Source organism: Sturnira hondurensis, unplaced genomic scaffold (assembly GCF_014824575.4).
Source record: "Sturnira hondurensis isolate 20B ecotype Veracruz unplaced genomic scaffold, ASM1482457v3 Scaffold0024805, whole genome shotgun sequence".
Taxonomy (NCBI): Eukaryota; Metazoa; Chordata; class Mammalia; order Chiroptera; family Phyllostomidae; genus Sturnira; species Sturnira hondurensis.
In genome coordinates this window covers 5,645,235-5,663,120 of record NW_028097436.1, presented here as the reverse complement: position 1 = coordinate 5,663,120, position 17,886 = coordinate 5,645,235, and the positions used below count along the sequence as shown (strand labels likewise).

The following is a 17,886-nucleotide window of genomic DNA, read 5'->3' as shown; positions in this document are numbered from 1 at the left end:
TATGGCGGAAGATCGCATAAATGAAATGGAGGACAGGATAGAAAGAATCTCACAGAAGGACCAAGTAAGGGAAAAGAGAATCAGAAAAAATGAGGAGAATTTAAGAGAAATGCAAGACAACATGAAAGTAATAATATCCGATTAATAGGAATACCAGAAGGAGAGGAAGAGGAACAAGGGATAGCAAACCTACTTGAAAGAGTAATAACAGAAAATTTTCCTAAGTTGAGGAGAGATAAAGTCACACGAATCCAGGAATCACAGAGAGTCCCAAGCAGGTGGAACCCAAGGAGGCCTACTGCAAGACACATCATCATTAAAATGGCAAACCTCCAAGACAAAGAGAAAATCCTAAAGGCAGCAAGGGAGAAAAAGGAAGTAACATACAAGGGGGTCCCATTAAGGTTGGCTACTGACTTCTCAATGGNTCATCCTAAAGAAGCTAAATACACATTCTTTTCAAATGCACATGGAATATTTTCCAAGATAGATCACATGATAGGACACAAAACGAGACTCAACAAATTTCAGGAAAATAGAAATCATACCAAGCATTTTCTCTGATCACAAGGGACTGAAATTGGAAACTATCCCCACAGGAAAAAACTAAAAACACCCATAATCATGGAGACTGAATGGTATGCTATTAAACAACGAATGGGTCAAGACAGAAATCAGGGAAGAAATGAAAAAGTTTCTGGAAACAAATGAAAATGAACTTACAACAACCCAAAACTTATGGGACACGGCCAAGGCAGTCCTGAGAGGGAAGTTCATAGCAATACAGGCTTACCTAAAGAAAATAGAAGCATTTCAAACAAACAACCTAACCCCATGCCTCCAAGAACTCGAGGAACAACAACAGAGACAGCCCAGAGCAAGTACATGGAAGGAAATAACCAAGATCAGAGCAGAATTAAACAACATAGAGACTAAAAGCACAGTTCTAAGGATCAATGAATCCAGGAGTTGGTTTTTTGAAAAGATAAACAAAATAGATAAACCTTTAAGTAGGCTCATCAAGAAAAGAAGAGAGAGGACCCAAATAAACACAATCAGAAATGAAAGAGGAGAGATTACAACTGATACCACAGAAATAGAAGGGACTGTAAGGAATTACTATGCAGAGCTGTATGCCAAGAAATTTGAAAACCTAGATGAAATGGACAAATTTCTAGAAAAATATAATCTTCCAAAACTCGATGAAAAAGAAGCAGAAAACCTGAACAGGCCAATAACAGCAGTGGAAATTGAAGAAGTAATCAAAAAACTCCCATCACACAAAATCCCTGGACCAGATGGTTTCACAGGAGAATTCTACAGAGCTTTTAAGGAAGAACTAACCCCAATTCTTCACAGACTATTTCAAAAAATCCAAAAGGAGGGAAAAATCCCCAACTCTTTTCATGAAGCCAGCATCATCCTAATTCCAAAACCAGATAGAGACATAACAAAGAAAGAAAACTTCAGGCCAGTATCACTGATGAACATAGACGCTAAAATCCTCAATAAAATATTAGCAAATCGCATCCAATGATACATCAAAAAGATCATACACCACGACCAAGTGGGATTCATCCCAGGGATGCAAGGATGGTTCAATATCCGTAAATCAGTAAATGTAATACACCACATAAACAAAAGCAAACACAAAAAAACATGATCATATTAATAGACGCAGAAAAAGCTTTTGATAAGGTACAACACCCATTTATGATAAAGGTACTCAGCAAAGTGGGAATAGAGGGAGCATTCCTCAATATAATAAAGGCCATATATGAAAGACCTACAGCCAACATCATACTCAATGGACAAAAACTAAAAGCTTTTCTACTAAGATCGGGAACAAGACAAGGTTGTCCACTTTCACCACTTCTATTTAATATAGTATTGGAAGTTCTAGCCACTGCAATCAGACAAGAAAAGGAAATAAAAGGCATCCAAATCAGAAAGGAAAAAACAAAACTGGCATTGTTTGCAGATGACATGATAGTGTACATGGAAAATCCTATAGACTCTACCAAAAAACTGCTTGACTAAATGAATTTGGCAAAACAGCGGGTTACAAAGTCAATATCCAGAAATCAAAGGCATTTTTGTATACTAACAATGAAACAGCAGAGGCAGAAATCAAGAAAAAAAATCCCATTCGATATAGCAAAAAGAAAAATAAAATATCTGGGAATAAACCTAACCAAGGAGGTTAAAGATCTATATGCAGAAAACTACACAACACTGAAGACAGAAATCAAGGAAGACACAAACAAATGGAAACATATACCGTGTTCATGGATTGAAGAATTAACATCATAAAAATGTCCATACTACCCAAAGCAATTTACAGATTTAATGAAATACCTATTAAAGTGCCAATGGCATATTTCACAGACATAGAACAAACACTTTAAAAATTTATATGGAACCACAAAAGACCACAAATAGCAGTTGCAATTTTGAGAAAGAAGAACAAAGTAGGAGGGATTACAATACCTGATATCAAACTATATTACAAGGCCACTGTAATCAAAACAGCCTGGTACTGGCAAAAAAACAGGCACATAGACCAATGGAATAGAACAGAGAGCCCAGAAATAAACTCTGGGCTCCAAATCTGTAATCTCTACAGTCAATTAATATTTGACAAAGGGGGCAGTAACATAAAATGGAGTAAAGATAGCCTCTTCAACAAATGGTGTTAGGAGAACTGGACAGCCACATGCAAAAAAATGAAACTCGAGCACCAACTTACACCATACACCAAAATAAATTCAAGGTGGATAAAAGACTTAAATATAAGCTGGGAAACCATTAAAGTCCTAGAGGAGAGCACTGCAGGAAAATCTCAGATATTCCACGCAGCAATATTTTTACTGATACGTCCCCTAGAACAAGGGACATACAGGAAAGAATAAACAAATGGGATCTCATCAAACTTAATAGCTTCTGCATGGCCAAGGAAAACAGTATCAAGATAAAAAGAGAAGCAACAGTTTGTGAAAACATATTTGCCAATGACACCTCAGACAAAGGTTTAATCTCCAAAATATACAAAGAACTCACACGACTCTACTCAAAGAAGACGAGCAACCCAATTAAAAAATGGGCAAAGGACTTGAACAGACACTTCTGCAAGGAGGACATACAGAGGATCCAGAGACACATGAAAAGATGCTCGATATCACTAGCTATCAGAGAGATGCCAATCAAAACCACAATGAGATACCACTGAACACCAGTCAGAATGGCTACCATGAACAAAGAAACAAACAACAAGTGTTGGAGAGGTTGTGGGGAAAAGGGGACTCTAGTTCACTGTTGCTGGGATTGTAGACTGGTACAACCACTATGGAAAGCAGTATGGAATTTTTTAAGAAAACTAAAAATGGACGTGCCTTTTGACCCAGCAATTCCACTGTTAGGAGTATATCCTAAGAACCCTGAAACATCAATCCAAAAGAACCTATGCACCCCAATGTTCATAGCAGCACAATTTACAATAGCCAAGAGTTGGAAGCAACCTAGATGCCCATCGGTCAATGACTGGATCAAAAAACTATGGTACATTTACACAATGGAATTCTATGCTGCAGAAAGGAAGGAGGAGCTCCTACCCTTTGCAACATCATGGATGGAACTGGAAAGCATTATGCTGAGCGAAATAAGCCAGGCAGTGAAAGACAAATACCATATGATATCACCTTTAACAGGAATCTAAACAACAAAACAAACAAGCAAGCAAAATGTAACCAAAGACACTGAAATACAGAACATGCTGACAGGGTCCAGAGGGGAGAGGGGAGAGAATCACAGGGGAAAAGGGGAAGGACTCACATGAACAAGTATAAAGGACACATGGACAATAACTAAGGTGGGGGGCAGAGATGGGAGGGAGGTGGAGAGCACTGTGGGATGGGGCAGGGCTGGGAATACAAGAAAGAAAACTGTACTTGAACAAGAGTTAAATAAAAAATAATAAATAAAAAAAGAATAATAAAATAAAATAAGAAGAAATTGGGTTCAGCTGTTACAATGTTAAAAGAAAAGGAAGGGAGAAAAAGAAAAGAAAACAAGTGTGGTTGCTAGAAAGAGTAACTTAATGGGATTGTCAAAAGGATTTGGAAAAAGAACATTGAACCACAGTATGTAAGCTTGAGACTCCATATGCACCAGGGCATGTCTACTGATACCTGGAGAATGTCAAAAGTTTGTAGTATTAGTTACCATATGTGAAAAAACAATAATAATTATAAGCAATCTAAGTAGAACATAATGATAAGAAATAAGAAGAATTTATTATAATTTAGTTTCTTACTTCTTTGCTCTTTGCAACTTCTGCAATAGCAGCAGTCCTTTGCTTTTCAAATTCATCATTATCATTTGCAGGTTTGACAGGCATTGTAACTTGCAGTGTCTTCCTTCGATCAAGTTCTCTGCTATCCATTTGGACATGAGATACACACTTCTGGTAATAATTAATAAAAATCAGTCACTTCATTAGTTCCCAAGGAGATTCAAGGTCTACATAATAAAGTATTACTTCTTCAAAAAAGTTTGTATCACAACAGCTGGGAGTCCATAAAAATACAATTCTTTCACATACATTTAAAAATAAAAGTAGAAGACTGATTAAAGTAACTTTTAGAAAAGTGTAACTGGTAAATACAATGGAAAGCTTCACAAAAATGTACCCCCCCCAAAACGGGGGGGGGGTACATTTTCACAACACACATGAAAGCAGGAGATCTAAGTTTCATTTTAGGAAAATGACATAATTTAAATTTCAAAAGATCTACACTATTGCACAAGAAAAATAAATTGAGGTTTTTATTAAGAGCTTGATTTATTACATTATGCCTTAATATCCTTATGAGAGTTAAGTAGTAGAGTTATTTTAACATATAAAAAGATGTATCTGAACTTATAAACCAAAAGCTAAAAACAAACCCTGTCCCTCAATCAGGATGCAAAGTTTTTTATTTTTAGTCTCATAAAATAAATTGAGAAAGTCATAGTTGCTTAAAAATAAGCCCCAAATGCTATTTCTTCTTCTACTTATATCAGTAAAAATTCTAAAAAATAAGCCTTTTCTCAACTCATTGATAAAAGAAAGAAAACATGCTCTCAAACAAATGTCTTATACAAATACAGATTTTGAGCAATATAAATAAATATATCCTCTAGATAGCAATGCACAGCCAGCGTTATCTACCTTTAACCCATATACAGGCTAAGATATGATGAAAAGAATTTTTCAGAATGGACTTCATAAACAAATAATATTAGTGATACTATAACTTTTATTACCCTTCCTAAGTCAAAAAATTGTAAAACACTTCAAGTTTTTTAAAGTAATTAAATCACAAATCTGAGCCATTTATAAAGGAAATATTATCACCAAAATATTTAAGGGAAAAGCATATACTTACAAACATATCATTTATCAATTTCGAATACAAACTACTAGAATATTTACACTCTGTTTTTACTCTGGGGTTTTCATTGCATTAGTAGAAGTGAGGGCATCACCAACACAGATCCCACCACAGGGTGTCAAACTTCCTTTTATCTTCACTGTGTCATGTTGCAAAGCACAATAAAAGCTGACACATTTTTAAAATTCTTTCAAAATAGAAATGATGCTGGAATTACTTTAATTTTGACTAGACTCTACAAAAAGGTTTTTTGAAGACGATACCATCTGATCCTACTCATTTATCTTCTGATCACCCTTTTCACACAAAACCCTTTTAAGCCGTTACAGATACACAGGTCTCTGTCTCCTACCTGTTGTGTCCCTAACTCACCTTCAGTACTCTCATCTGAGCCAGCAGTCTCAACCAAAACTAAAGAGCAAATGCAAGGTGGAATACAAATAGCTAAATCTGGTGGCATTGTGAGGCAAAGAGCACGCCGTCCCAGAGAGCACTCTCAGACCCTTCAGGAACACAGTAGGGACAGACTAGAGGGGATTGCCCCAATGCAGTCTGCTGCTGAGCTCAGCCAGGAAGTCACAAGATACCGGCCAGAGGAGCAGCTACCTCAAGGTAACATGTTGCAGTAATCTTTAGCTTATGTCAGAAAAGGATCAGTGTCACTGTGATTGAAAAAGAAAATCCCTCTGAAAACAGAATTATGTCCCTGGCTAACATGGGTATTTGGATCATGGAAGACAAACAGAACCTTGAAAGGGGCCCCTGGGACAGCAGGCTCTTCACAAGTGCAATGGTGCCCCTTCCCTGCCCCTTCTCTTCTCACATCTTGTGTCCTTCTATTGAAACTTTTCTTTTCTCATTCCCTCTTTTATTTTTAATAAATAAAATGAGAAATTATAGCATATTTTATCTTCTTTTGCATTTCTCTCAAAAAATAATGCCCCACTACCATTTTGTCTTAATTAGTTATTAGTTGCTCTTCAGGTGTGCCTCTTAATTTCTTCAATCTTTGGGTTAACAGCTCTTGAGAAAAGCACCTGCACCAACGATTTAATTGCAGTAAAGAAAAAACAATTATTAAATTCTTTAACTGACTATATTTCCATATAACTCTCTGACCTTGGAATGAATAGCTTGGCACAAAACTAAAAACAGCTTGATACAAATGAAAAATACCTCTTGTTGATTAAATTACATCTGCCAATACGAAAGTCATTACCTGTCCAAAAGGCACAAAAGGAGGTGGTCCACCTTCAGTTCCAATATTGCTTCTATTGTGTTTTGACAAGCTCTGTGAAGAAAGTAAGTCACAAAACAGAAAATACACATTAAAAATTTTACAGCATTTATGATATACCAGGAATCTACTTATTTTAGTAGATTTTTATTTAAAAAAAAGAAAAAAAGCCTTCCATAAATTATTTCAAACTAGACAGAATATCCTATTCCTAACTTCTATAACTAGGCAGAGGCTCGCTCCTAATCTTTCCATACAAAACACACATTCACAACCATTTTCTAAGCTGCTCCCATAAGAACAAAACACAGCCCTGGCTAGTGTGGCTTAGTTGGAGCATCGTCCCCTAAATCAAAAGACTGTGGGTCTGATTCCCAGTCAAGGCACATGCCTAGGTGGCAAGTTCTATCCCTGGTCCAGGCGTGTACTAGAGGTGACCATTGATGTGTCTCTCTCACATCAATGTTTCTCTCCTCTCTCTCTTGCTCCCTGCACTTCTCTCTAAAATTAATAAGCATGTCCTCAAGTGAGGATTAAAAAAATAACAAAACAGTAAAAAACCTCTTCGACAAGTAGCAAATTCAAACATAATGCACTTTGGTAACAAAAATTTTACGTTAAACCATATTAAAATATTTGTCTGATACAAATATTACCTGGAAATCACCTTTAAAAAAAAACATTTGAGACAGAAAATCTATTAGCAAATAACATACTTGTTATATTGCAATGTAATAAGAAATACATATTTGGTCTTCATCCCCAGTTCTTGAAACAGGGTTCAGAACTGTTTTGACTAGGAACACTTTATAGGAATACTGATAACAGTGATTTTTATTTAAAATGCTCAAATTGTTACAGTTTATAATATACTGATTACTTTTAATTACAATAAAATTTCCTTTATAATAACTTGTTTTAATCAGAACACCTTCTTATGCCAGATATATGGAATGAATTAAAGATTTGATGATTCAAAATAACAAGACAAATAAAAAACAAACAAAAAGACTTTTAGCCCTGGCTGGTGTAGCTCAGTAGATTGAGCACGGGCCTGCGAACCACGCGATCCCGGTTCAATTCCCAGTCAAGGGAACATGCCTAGGTTGCAGGCCAGGTCCCAGCAGGGGACACATGAGAGGCAACCATACATTGATGTTTCTCTCCCTCTCTCCTTCCCTTCCCCTCTAAAGATAAATAAATAAAATCTTAAAAAAAAAAGACTTTTAAAAATCAGTTTATATTTTGAAGTATTCAACCAACCAATTGATATTTAATAAAAATAAACTCCCATCCCTCTATTAATTTTGTTTTCCCCAACCTTCATATTTAAAATTAAAAAGTTAATAATGTATTATAAATATGGAAAAAATATTCTCCTAACAAAAGCAACTTATCACATTATAAATTCCTTTGAAATGTTCCTAAGAATCTTCAGAAAGATTTTTTTCATTTCTGTATTCCTCCTATTTGTTTCATTTTTGAGATGTTAATATAAATTGTTGAGCACTTCTTGTTATTTTTTTTTTCTGATTGGTACGTGACCTGACTAGGAATTGAACCTGCAACCTTCCAATCTATGGAATGACGCTCCAACAAATTAAGCCACACAGGCCAGGGTACTAGTTATTTAAAATAGCTTAACATTAAACATTTCTGTATATTTTTATAATAATCATTACAAAAAAGTTTACCTGTATTCTTACAGCATATACAAAAATTATTTCAAAATGAATCAAAAACCTAATTAAGAGCTAAACGCATAAAAACTTCTAGAAGAAAAGAGAGGGAGAAAGCTTCATGACATTAGACTTGGTATGTTTTTTTGGATATGATACCAAAAGAACAAGTTAAAAAGAAAACAAAAAGGTAAAATTAAACATCAAAACTAAAAACTTTTGTGCATCAAAGGGCAGTATTGACAGAATAAAAAGGAAACCCATGAAATATAAAAAACATTCATAAATTATGTAACTGAGAAGAAATTTATATCCAGAATATATTCAGAAATCAAACAGCAAAAAAGCAAACCAATTTTAAAAATTGGCAAAGGACTTAATAAACAGACCATATGTCTCCAAAGAAGATAAACAAACGGACAACAAGCATATGAAAAAAAAATGCCAAATATCACTAAGCATTTGGGAAACACAAATCAAAACCACAAAAAGATTCCACTTCATACCTAATAGGATAGTTACTATTAAGAAATAAGGAACATAAAATATGGGCCTGCGAACCAAAGGATCAGAGTTCAATTTCCAGTCAATTCCCAGTCAGGGCACATGCCTGGGTTGCAGGCCAGTTCCCAGCACAGGACACATGAGAGGCAATCATACATTGATGTTTCTCTCCCTCTCTCCTTCCCTTCCTCTCTAAAAGATAAATAAATAAAAAATCTTTAAAAAAAAACACAAAATAACAAGTTGGCAAGGATGTGGAAAAATTGGATCCTTTGTGTACTGCTGATTGGAATGTAAAATGGTACAGTCACTGTGGAAAACCAAATGACAGTTATTAAAAACATTAAACTATAACCACACGATCCCTGAATCTAATTCTAACTATACACCCAAAAGAACTGAAAGCCAAAACTTGAACAGATATCTATACACCCATGCTCATAACAGCAATATTCACAATAGCCAAAAGGTTAAAAAAATGCTAATGTCCACCAGTGATGAATGAACAAAATGTGATACAGATATACACACACACTAGAATATTATTTAGCCTTAAAGTTAAGAAACTGTGACACATGCTGCAATATGAATGAAATTTGAAGACATTACGTTAAGTGAACTAAGCCAGACACAAAAGACAAATATTGTGTGATTCCACTTGGTCCCTAAAATAGTCAAATTCATAGAGACAGAAAGTACCATAGAATCATAGCTGCCAGAGACTGGGAGGAGGAGAGGAATGAAAGTTGACGTTTAATGGTACAGTTTCCCTTTGGGAAGATGAAAAACACATTTCTTCTTTTCTTCCCCTGTATGTAATCAACTTGCTACAACTACAACACCTGCATGTAGCTTAAATACTGTTCAATGTTCTCTTCCTCTATTTACTTTATAAGAATATTTAGGGTCTCTTTAATTCCAAAATTAACTCCATGGTTTATGATTTCTATGTGCAGTACTTGCCAGATGCTCAAGTAATTGAACTCTCCATGGTTTCTACATCACTATGGTTACCAAATCAAAAAACATATAAAACCAAAGAGAACTATAATCATATTAAGATGTTTTTAAACTCTTTTTAATTTAAATTTTTATTACCCCCTCACAAGAAATACTAATAGGCTTTCAGGAAACAGAGTGCAAAGATATATAATAAAACATTACAAGGACAACTATCAAACAACTACTAATCTGTGTGCATGTGTCTGTATGCAGGTGTGTTGGGGACAAGGAAGTTCCTAGAATGATAACTGACTTCTCAGTCAGTGAAGTAGTGATAGTTCTGGCTTGGTTGGGAAATTATGTAGGATGTTGGTCTGACTTTAGAATATCTTATTACATTTTTAAAAAACTCTTAATTATCATAAAAACTATAAAATATCAACTTCTAAAAGAAAGGACCACATAAAATGAGTGGGGTTTCACTGGGAAATTCAAAGTTCACAAACTTGGCCCTTTGTGTAAAGAGCCAACCATGTACTTGCTTTTTGTAACATTTCCAACTAAACAACAAAGTTATGAATAATTATCTTATACTACACAGTATAGCAGTCCAAAAGGTAGAATATTATCATAAGGAATGAGCACTATGAAATAAAAACTGTGCTTAATTCTCATTATCTATTTATCCCCCAACAGGTACACTAAGAAAATAGAAAAAATCAATATATCATAAAATACCAAAGCTTGAAATACTGCTAGGTCACTTAGCTCACTTAGGCAAGATTTAAGAATGGCACAAGAACATCAATTTTAGCTTAAAAGGTAGTTAGCTTTATGTGCTTTGTGAATCCTTCATTTCACAATTATTTGTTATGATATTTATTACACATAAGACTCAGCACTACCATGTGGAGATAAAGAAATGCTCAGACCATCACCTATTGGCAGTCTAATGGTTACCTTAGTATTTAGCTAGAAAAGGAGAGCAAAGGGACTTAGGCATTGAGCTTCACAAAATGGGATGCATCAGCCTGTCTGCACCACCAGGAAGCAAGTTTCACATTCCAGGGGACCACAGCATTGTGTTCTGCCAAGGGGGTAACAGTCCTTCTTCCCCTCTGCGATGGACTGTTGGGGTAACATGGGGAGATGCTGGGCCACAGAGGCCTGTCAGTTTAAGTAGGAGGTGTAAACCTACAGAAGCCCACAAAAAGGTGGAAAGTTGATTGGTTCCTTTGAAACAGCACCTGGTCCATCCCGAATCCAAGCTCCTGGTTATAATCCCAGGGGAACAGACAAGTGCTGTCACTCATCCACCTGGCAACATGTTTGCCCCATGCACTCTCACGTTCTCTCTCCACAGCCATGTGGCCTTAGCAGCCACATGGCCAGCAACCATGTGGATTCTGCCACCAGAGAAGCTGAAAACACAAACTAAGATACCTGAATAGGGGCTAAGACCACTTACCATCAAACACCTGCAGGCTCAAAAAAACTAAGCTCTCTTTCTCTCCCGATGACCCTCACTGGAGTGGTGCACTATCTTCTTTACTCCGTGGCCATTTTGCCCTAGCAGCCACATGACCCACGGCTGTGGGGACTCCATACTCAGGCTCCTACCACAGCACAACAATGGACTGCCTCTGCGAACACACCCTAACCTAGCCAGACACTGGACTGGACCTGACCTTAAAATGGAGTAGAAACTCTGGGCCGCTTTTGTATTGGCCTTACTGAGGACGAGGTTGGACATTTTCCTTGGTGAGACAGATAGAGATGGGACATGGAGAAGTCAGGAGGGAAATCCCCTGAGTTGGACATCATCGGTGAACCATACCACAGAGCCCTGTGCTGATCAGGAAATTTATTTCCTCATGACACCATAAGAACTCATTTTCTACTGATAACATATTCATAAAACAAGTTACCTAAGAGTTCTTAAAGTCCATTTTCTGATCTATATGGACATAAAACTCCCTCACAAGAGTGTTAAAAGGATTGCATGATATACAGATGCAAGAACTCAGCATAATACCTACACACTGTTGAGCAAATATTTGTAGAACTAAACAAAGAATGACCCAAACAAAAATTCAGACCTCAAGATGCCTATAATCTATTAAAGGAGACCAGCGATAAACATAATTTTAGTGCTAGGTAAAAAGCAATACACTCCTTAACATGGCTAAAGTGTCCCAAGAATTCAATTCAGTGAATTCACTGCTTCACTTTGTGAAGAAACAAGCATTTGATCTGAGTCTAAAAGCACCAGGACAACTTGGCCAAGCAGAGATTTGGAAGGAGAACACAAGATAAACGGTATATAGTGGTACACTCTTTTTTATATTCAAACATATAATTGAAGAAAGCATAGCAAATCAAAGAAAAAGTAGTCCCATTTGGCTAAAACAAAATCTATGCAAAAAAAAAAAATTAGAGTTGAAAAGGTAAACTGGAACAAGGGCTAGGTTATAAATGGAACTGAATCCCAAACTAAGACATTTGAAATAAAAGCTGGGTGTGATCTGCTCTGAGTTACGCTTAAGGAAGATAATATGACAGAAATGCATAAACTTGATTAGAAGATGACAAAGAATATATACAGAGATCAGTTAAAAGGCTACTGCAGCAGTCCAGGCAAGAGATACTAAAACTTAAAACTATCATAACATCAATCCACCTGGGGAGCAAGGGACTGACATGAGATACAACTGCAGTGGATAAAGAGAACTGGTTAATGGACACAAAGTAAAGGAACAATTACTAGATAGACTAGATGACTACAAGAGTAAAGATATTATTAACGCACCTGGGGGAAACATCACCTAAAGTAACTAGGAACACCTAGTCACAAGAACCCCTTCAATATAGTGAAATTCTAAGTTGTACTCACTTGTATGTATATATATGTATGTATGTATGTAGATGAGAGAAATATGTATTATGTTTATATATATGTACAAACACTTCTTTTTGCAGAAACAATTATATATATTACACACAAGTTATAACTGGTTTTGAAAACTAGTCAGTAAAACATGAATTTTGAAAAATAAGTTAAAAAATAAAAAAAATACTGAGCCCTGGCTGGCATAGCTCAGTGGATTGAGCGCAGGCCTGCGAACCAGACGATCGTGGTTCGATTCCCAGTCAGGGCACATGCCTGGGTTGCAGGCCGGTTCCTTGCAGGCTAACTACCAGCAGGGGATGCACAAAAGGCAACCATACATTGATGTTTCTCTCCCTCTCTCCTTCCCCTCTAAAGATAAATAAATAAATAAATAAAATCTTAAAAAAAAAAGACTACAAAAAAAAAACATGAAAAAATAATAAAATACTGAAAAATGACATCTGCATTAGAGGAACAATGTACTTAAACAAAGGAAGACAGTGTCTATAAAGACCCCTGTACTCCATTCTATTCACCTCTGACACAAGGATTAATGTTACTCCTCATTATGGGAAGGCATCCTTAAATCCAAAATGCAACAAAAAGAGTGTAGTGTTTTCAAAGTTGAAGACATTCTTCTTAGTTCACACTTACTCTCTGTAACTCCCATTTCTCAATAAGGTGTTCCACGTCACCACCAAGAACTGTGGTATTAGAGTCATTCAAGAGCAGGAATCCATTTTTTATGTCCACAGTGCCTGAGAGCTTAACTTTAGTTCCAGGAGGTGTGTTCAGGCTAAAGCAAAGAAAAAAAAAAAGTTAAAACAAGTTGAAGCTCCTTCTCAACACTGTGATTCGGTCTCAGATTATGATTTTGTCAAGTTCTTCAAAATCAGCTAACATAAAAACTATTTTTTTAGGAATAAAAAAATCTGGACAATAAAATTCACACCTCATAAATACGTATGGTAAAGATAAATATAATAAAAAATATGAAAGTTATTTTTTCAATAATGCCATGCTGCACAAATATGATTTGCAATTTTTTTCTCTGAGCTTTGGCTGTATGTTGCAAAATATACTATATTGCAAAATTAAATTTTATTACAGGAAAAGATATTGGACCAGTAATATTCCTAGAAATTTTACATCTATATGAGCTATTATAATCCACAAAAAACAACCTTTAAAAAAAGATTTTACTTATTTAATTTTTAGGGAGGGGGAGTAGAGGGAGACACAGAGGAAGAGAAACAATGTGAGAGAGAAACATCAGTCGTTTACCTGCGTGCACTCCGCACTCCACACGGGGACCCAATCTGCAACAACAGGCATGTGCCTTCATTGGGAACCAAACCAGCAATCTCTCACTTTGTGGGACAACACCCAATCAACTGAGCCACAACCATCGGGGCAAAACAATGCTCTTTCTCATTAACCACGCATTTTTTATCAAATGAGTGTTATTTACTCTAAAACAGCGATTTTTCAAACAGTGTGGCACAGGAATTTTTAAAATATGCAATCCCTGACTATTTAGTCAAAGGCACTGCACTCTTTTCCCTCAGATTGCCAAATTTAAAAAAACGACCACAGCCCACACACCAACAATTATCCACTGTGCAAGAATCAAAACTACACTCGTACCTACTTTTTGTCAGATCAGCAAAATATTGAATGTTTTTGCTGTGTCACGTTTTAGTAATTAGTTTATTTCTGCCATGAGATGAAAGAGGCTGAAAACTGCTGCTCTAAAACATACTAACTTTTTTGAAATAGTATGGCTGAACTTGGAAATTAGTATATTAAGTGAAATAAGCCAGTCAGAGAAAAACAAATACCATATGATCTCACTTACATGTAGAATCTAATAAACAAACTGATGAATAAAAACATACTAACATTAAAATAATTTTTCTATAATAGACTAATATTTTCAGTTTGGGGGCAAACATTACACCATAATCCCTTTTACAGAAACTGGAGACAATATGTTTATCCCACTACCAATCTTTTGGTAAAAGAATCAATAGAAGAAATCCATGAAATCCATTTTGTCACATAGGTTTATTCTAAAGTTAAAGCACGTACACCAAGTCCCACCGCATCCGCCTCTGCACATTTAACAAGGGACAAAGCACTCCATATGGGAATAAGAACTGTCCTAAAACACTTAGAATGAATTAGAAAACCATGCTGAAATGGCTTTATATTGTTCACATTTTAAAAGCTCTTGAAATTCACCAAGTGCTGATATATGCAACAGTAAATCAGTGAAAGCACTGGTCTATCAAAAAAAGTTGATAAAATAGTTATTAACAACAAAAAATAGAATATTCCTGTTTTTAAAGCTTCAAAGATGGCAAGACATTGTGTGTAACATGCCACTGAGTCAGCTCCAACTCCTGGCAGTCCTGTGAATGAGTGATGTCCACAGTGTCCTGCCCACATCAGCTCAGCTCCTGCAGGCCCAGGCCCTGTGGCTTCTTTTATGAAATCCATCCAGCTCCAAACCAGCCATTTGGTCTTCCTCTTTTCCTGCTGTCTTTTATTTTCCCCAGCATTACTGTCTTTTCCTGCATCCTTATGATGTGCCCAAAGTAGGATAGCTTCAGTTTTGTCTTTTTGTACCTCTAGTGATGTTTCAGGCTTAATTGGCTCTAGAACCTGTTTGTTCATTTTTCTGATGGTTCAGGGTATTTTTATAGCTCTCCTCCAACACCATTTTTCAAAGACATTATCTGGTAAAAATTATTCTGAGGACCCCAAGCTTAATCATTCTTATCCATCACATGTAACTTATAGAATAAAGGGTCATGAACAGCCTTGTCTACCCCTGAAGTACAGTTCTGTTATGTTATATAAAGTAAACTTAGGACAACATCAATCTGACTTGAAGATCAGCAACAACTGAATACAGTCATACTAAGTGAAGACGTTCTTCCCAACTCCAGGCAATCAGCAAATTTTCATAACTCTATAGTCATTGTTCAGGGGTAAATGAAATAAGCACCATGGATCCCAGGCTACTATATTCTTTATCTCTAAAGAAATTACTAATAAACTTATATATTATTTACATAAAACCCATGTGCATTCTTCAAAACCACCTTTTTAGCCAATAATTTCTTATAATTTGGTAAAACTGAAAAATGTAGAAATGCATAAAGTGAACATATAAAAAACTACATAAGATATTTTAAAATAGGATGTAAATTACTGGTGCATTAAAATTGTGATACTATAACTTTAAAACTTAGGGGAAAAAGGGGAGAGGGGAGAGAATCATAGGGGAAAAGGGGATGGACTCACATGAACAAGTATAAAGGACACATGGACAATAACTAAGAGTGGGGGGTGGAAATGGGAGGGAGGTGGGGAGCATGGGGCGGGGGGTGGGCAGGGCTGGGAATATAAGACAGAAAGCTGTACTTGAACAAGAATTAAATAAAAAAATTATTTAAAAAAAAAGAGAAAAAATTTCAAATTATTTGAGGATGGTCCTAAATACAGCTGTAACACATCTCTCTATTCTTTTAATATTGTTTCTGTTAAAAGTGTTTTCGTAAAAGATGAACTGTTAACTAATATGTAACCCATAGTCAAACAGCATATTTGTGAAAGAGTTCCAGGAACCAACTTCAAAGGGAGCTGACGCCAGCAACTGGATGTTACGGCTCCAGGAGACTTGCTGACTCTCAGCCATTCAACAACAACCCCACACCTTTTCTTGACCAGATTCAAGATAATCATCAGAACAGACTATGTTGATTTACATGTAAAAAAATTTTAACCCCCTCCACAATCTCTTTGTTCGGCCTTCTCTCTCCCTCCTAATAAAATCCTCTACCTGCCCTAAGATCCTGAGGACAGGAGCCTGCCATCTTCTGGGGCTGCTGCACTTGAATAAACCACCTTTTCTTACATTACCACCCCTCTCTACAGTATTGGCTTTCAAAGTGCAGGCAGCTGGACCTGAGTTTGTTATCACAATTTCATTATAATAACTGACAAAGACTTGCACTCAACAGATTATAGTGCTACTCCCACAAAAAGATAAATAGGTACTAAAATTTAAAAACAATGTTTACTGCATCACTTTCAGGACCACAACTAACTCTAATTCAGACAACATATTTTGGTTTAATTACTATTTTTTAAATATATTTTATTGGTTATGCTATTACAGTTGCCCCATTTCCCCCCCTTCATTTCCCTCCACCCTGCACACCCCCTCCCACCCACATTCCGCCCCCTTTAGTTTATGTCCATGTGTCATAAGTTCTTTAGCTTCTACATTTCCCATACTATTCTTGCGCCCCACCCCTGTCTATTTTCCACCTACTGTCTATGCTACTTATTCTCTGTCCTTTCTCCCCCTTCTCCTCCTCCCACTCCCCTGTTGCTAACCCTCCATGTGATCTCCATTTCTGTTCCTCTTCTAGTTGTTTGCTTAGTTTGCTTTTTTTAGGTGTGGTTGTTAATATTTGTAAGTTTGCTGTCTTTTTACTGTTCATATTTTTTTAAAGATAAAAATAATTACTATTTTTATTGGCACCCAAAAGTACCTTTACTCTCTCTGTATTGCTGTTTTAAGCAAAACAGAAAAACAAGAAAATAGGGAGAAGTGAGGCAAGACATAGGAGGAAAGAGTGGAAAGAAGCACCCCAGAGAAATGCAATGCCCACTGTGGGCAACACATTCTGTACCAGCTCCTTGTTTATCCTCCCTAGTGAGTTCTACCTTCCTTCTCAGATAACTACTAACCAACCGTACTTTGAAAATAGTCTCCCAAATCCTTCACATGTTAGACCAGTTCTGCAAGCTGATGTTTTTACAACAACAAAGTAGACATGCTATTTCAATGAGTGAATGAGCAAGTAGCAATGACTTTTTTCAATTCTCAAACTGTAATAAATTCAAAGAAAGAAGGCAGTGGATAGCATAAGAGACCCTCCTCTCTGGGCTAATCTTGTTTTCATTTACCTCAGAGAAATACTCAGCCATAAACACAGAGAATGAGCCATTATGTGGCCAGTCTACCTTTGAGGCATCTGTGAACTCCCTTTAGCTCTCACTGAATCTGTCAGAGGAAAGGCTGTGTTTCTCACAAAAGCAAGAATCCTCCTACTCTTCAAAAAGAAGACAACATAATCACAAATTCGATAACCCCTCTTTGTATATGAAAATCGACATTTTAGA

At 36.3% G+C, this 17,886-nt stretch overlaps 1 protein-coding gene across 4 annotated transcripts in view; it reads right to left on the bottom strand.

The window, feature by feature from the left end:
* Positions 1 to 17,886, bottom strand: part of TDRD3 (tudor domain containing 3) — a 184,473-nt gene that overhangs the window by 81,635 nt on the left and 84,952 nt on the right. For all 4 annotated transcript variants that reach the window (XM_037038695.1, XM_037038694.1, XM_037038696.1 and 1 more), the window contains exons 5-7: positions 13,339 to 13,480; positions 6,652 to 6,723; positions 4,313 to 4,462 (exon numbers count right to left, since the gene is read on the bottom strand). In XM_037038695.1, coding sequence (XP_036894590.1) covers positions 4,313 to 4,462; positions 6,652 to 6,723; positions 13,339 to 13,480 — 364 coding nt within the window. The remainder of the gene's footprint in view (positions 1 to 4,312; positions 4,463 to 6,651; positions 6,724 to 13,338; positions 13,481 to 17,886) is intronic.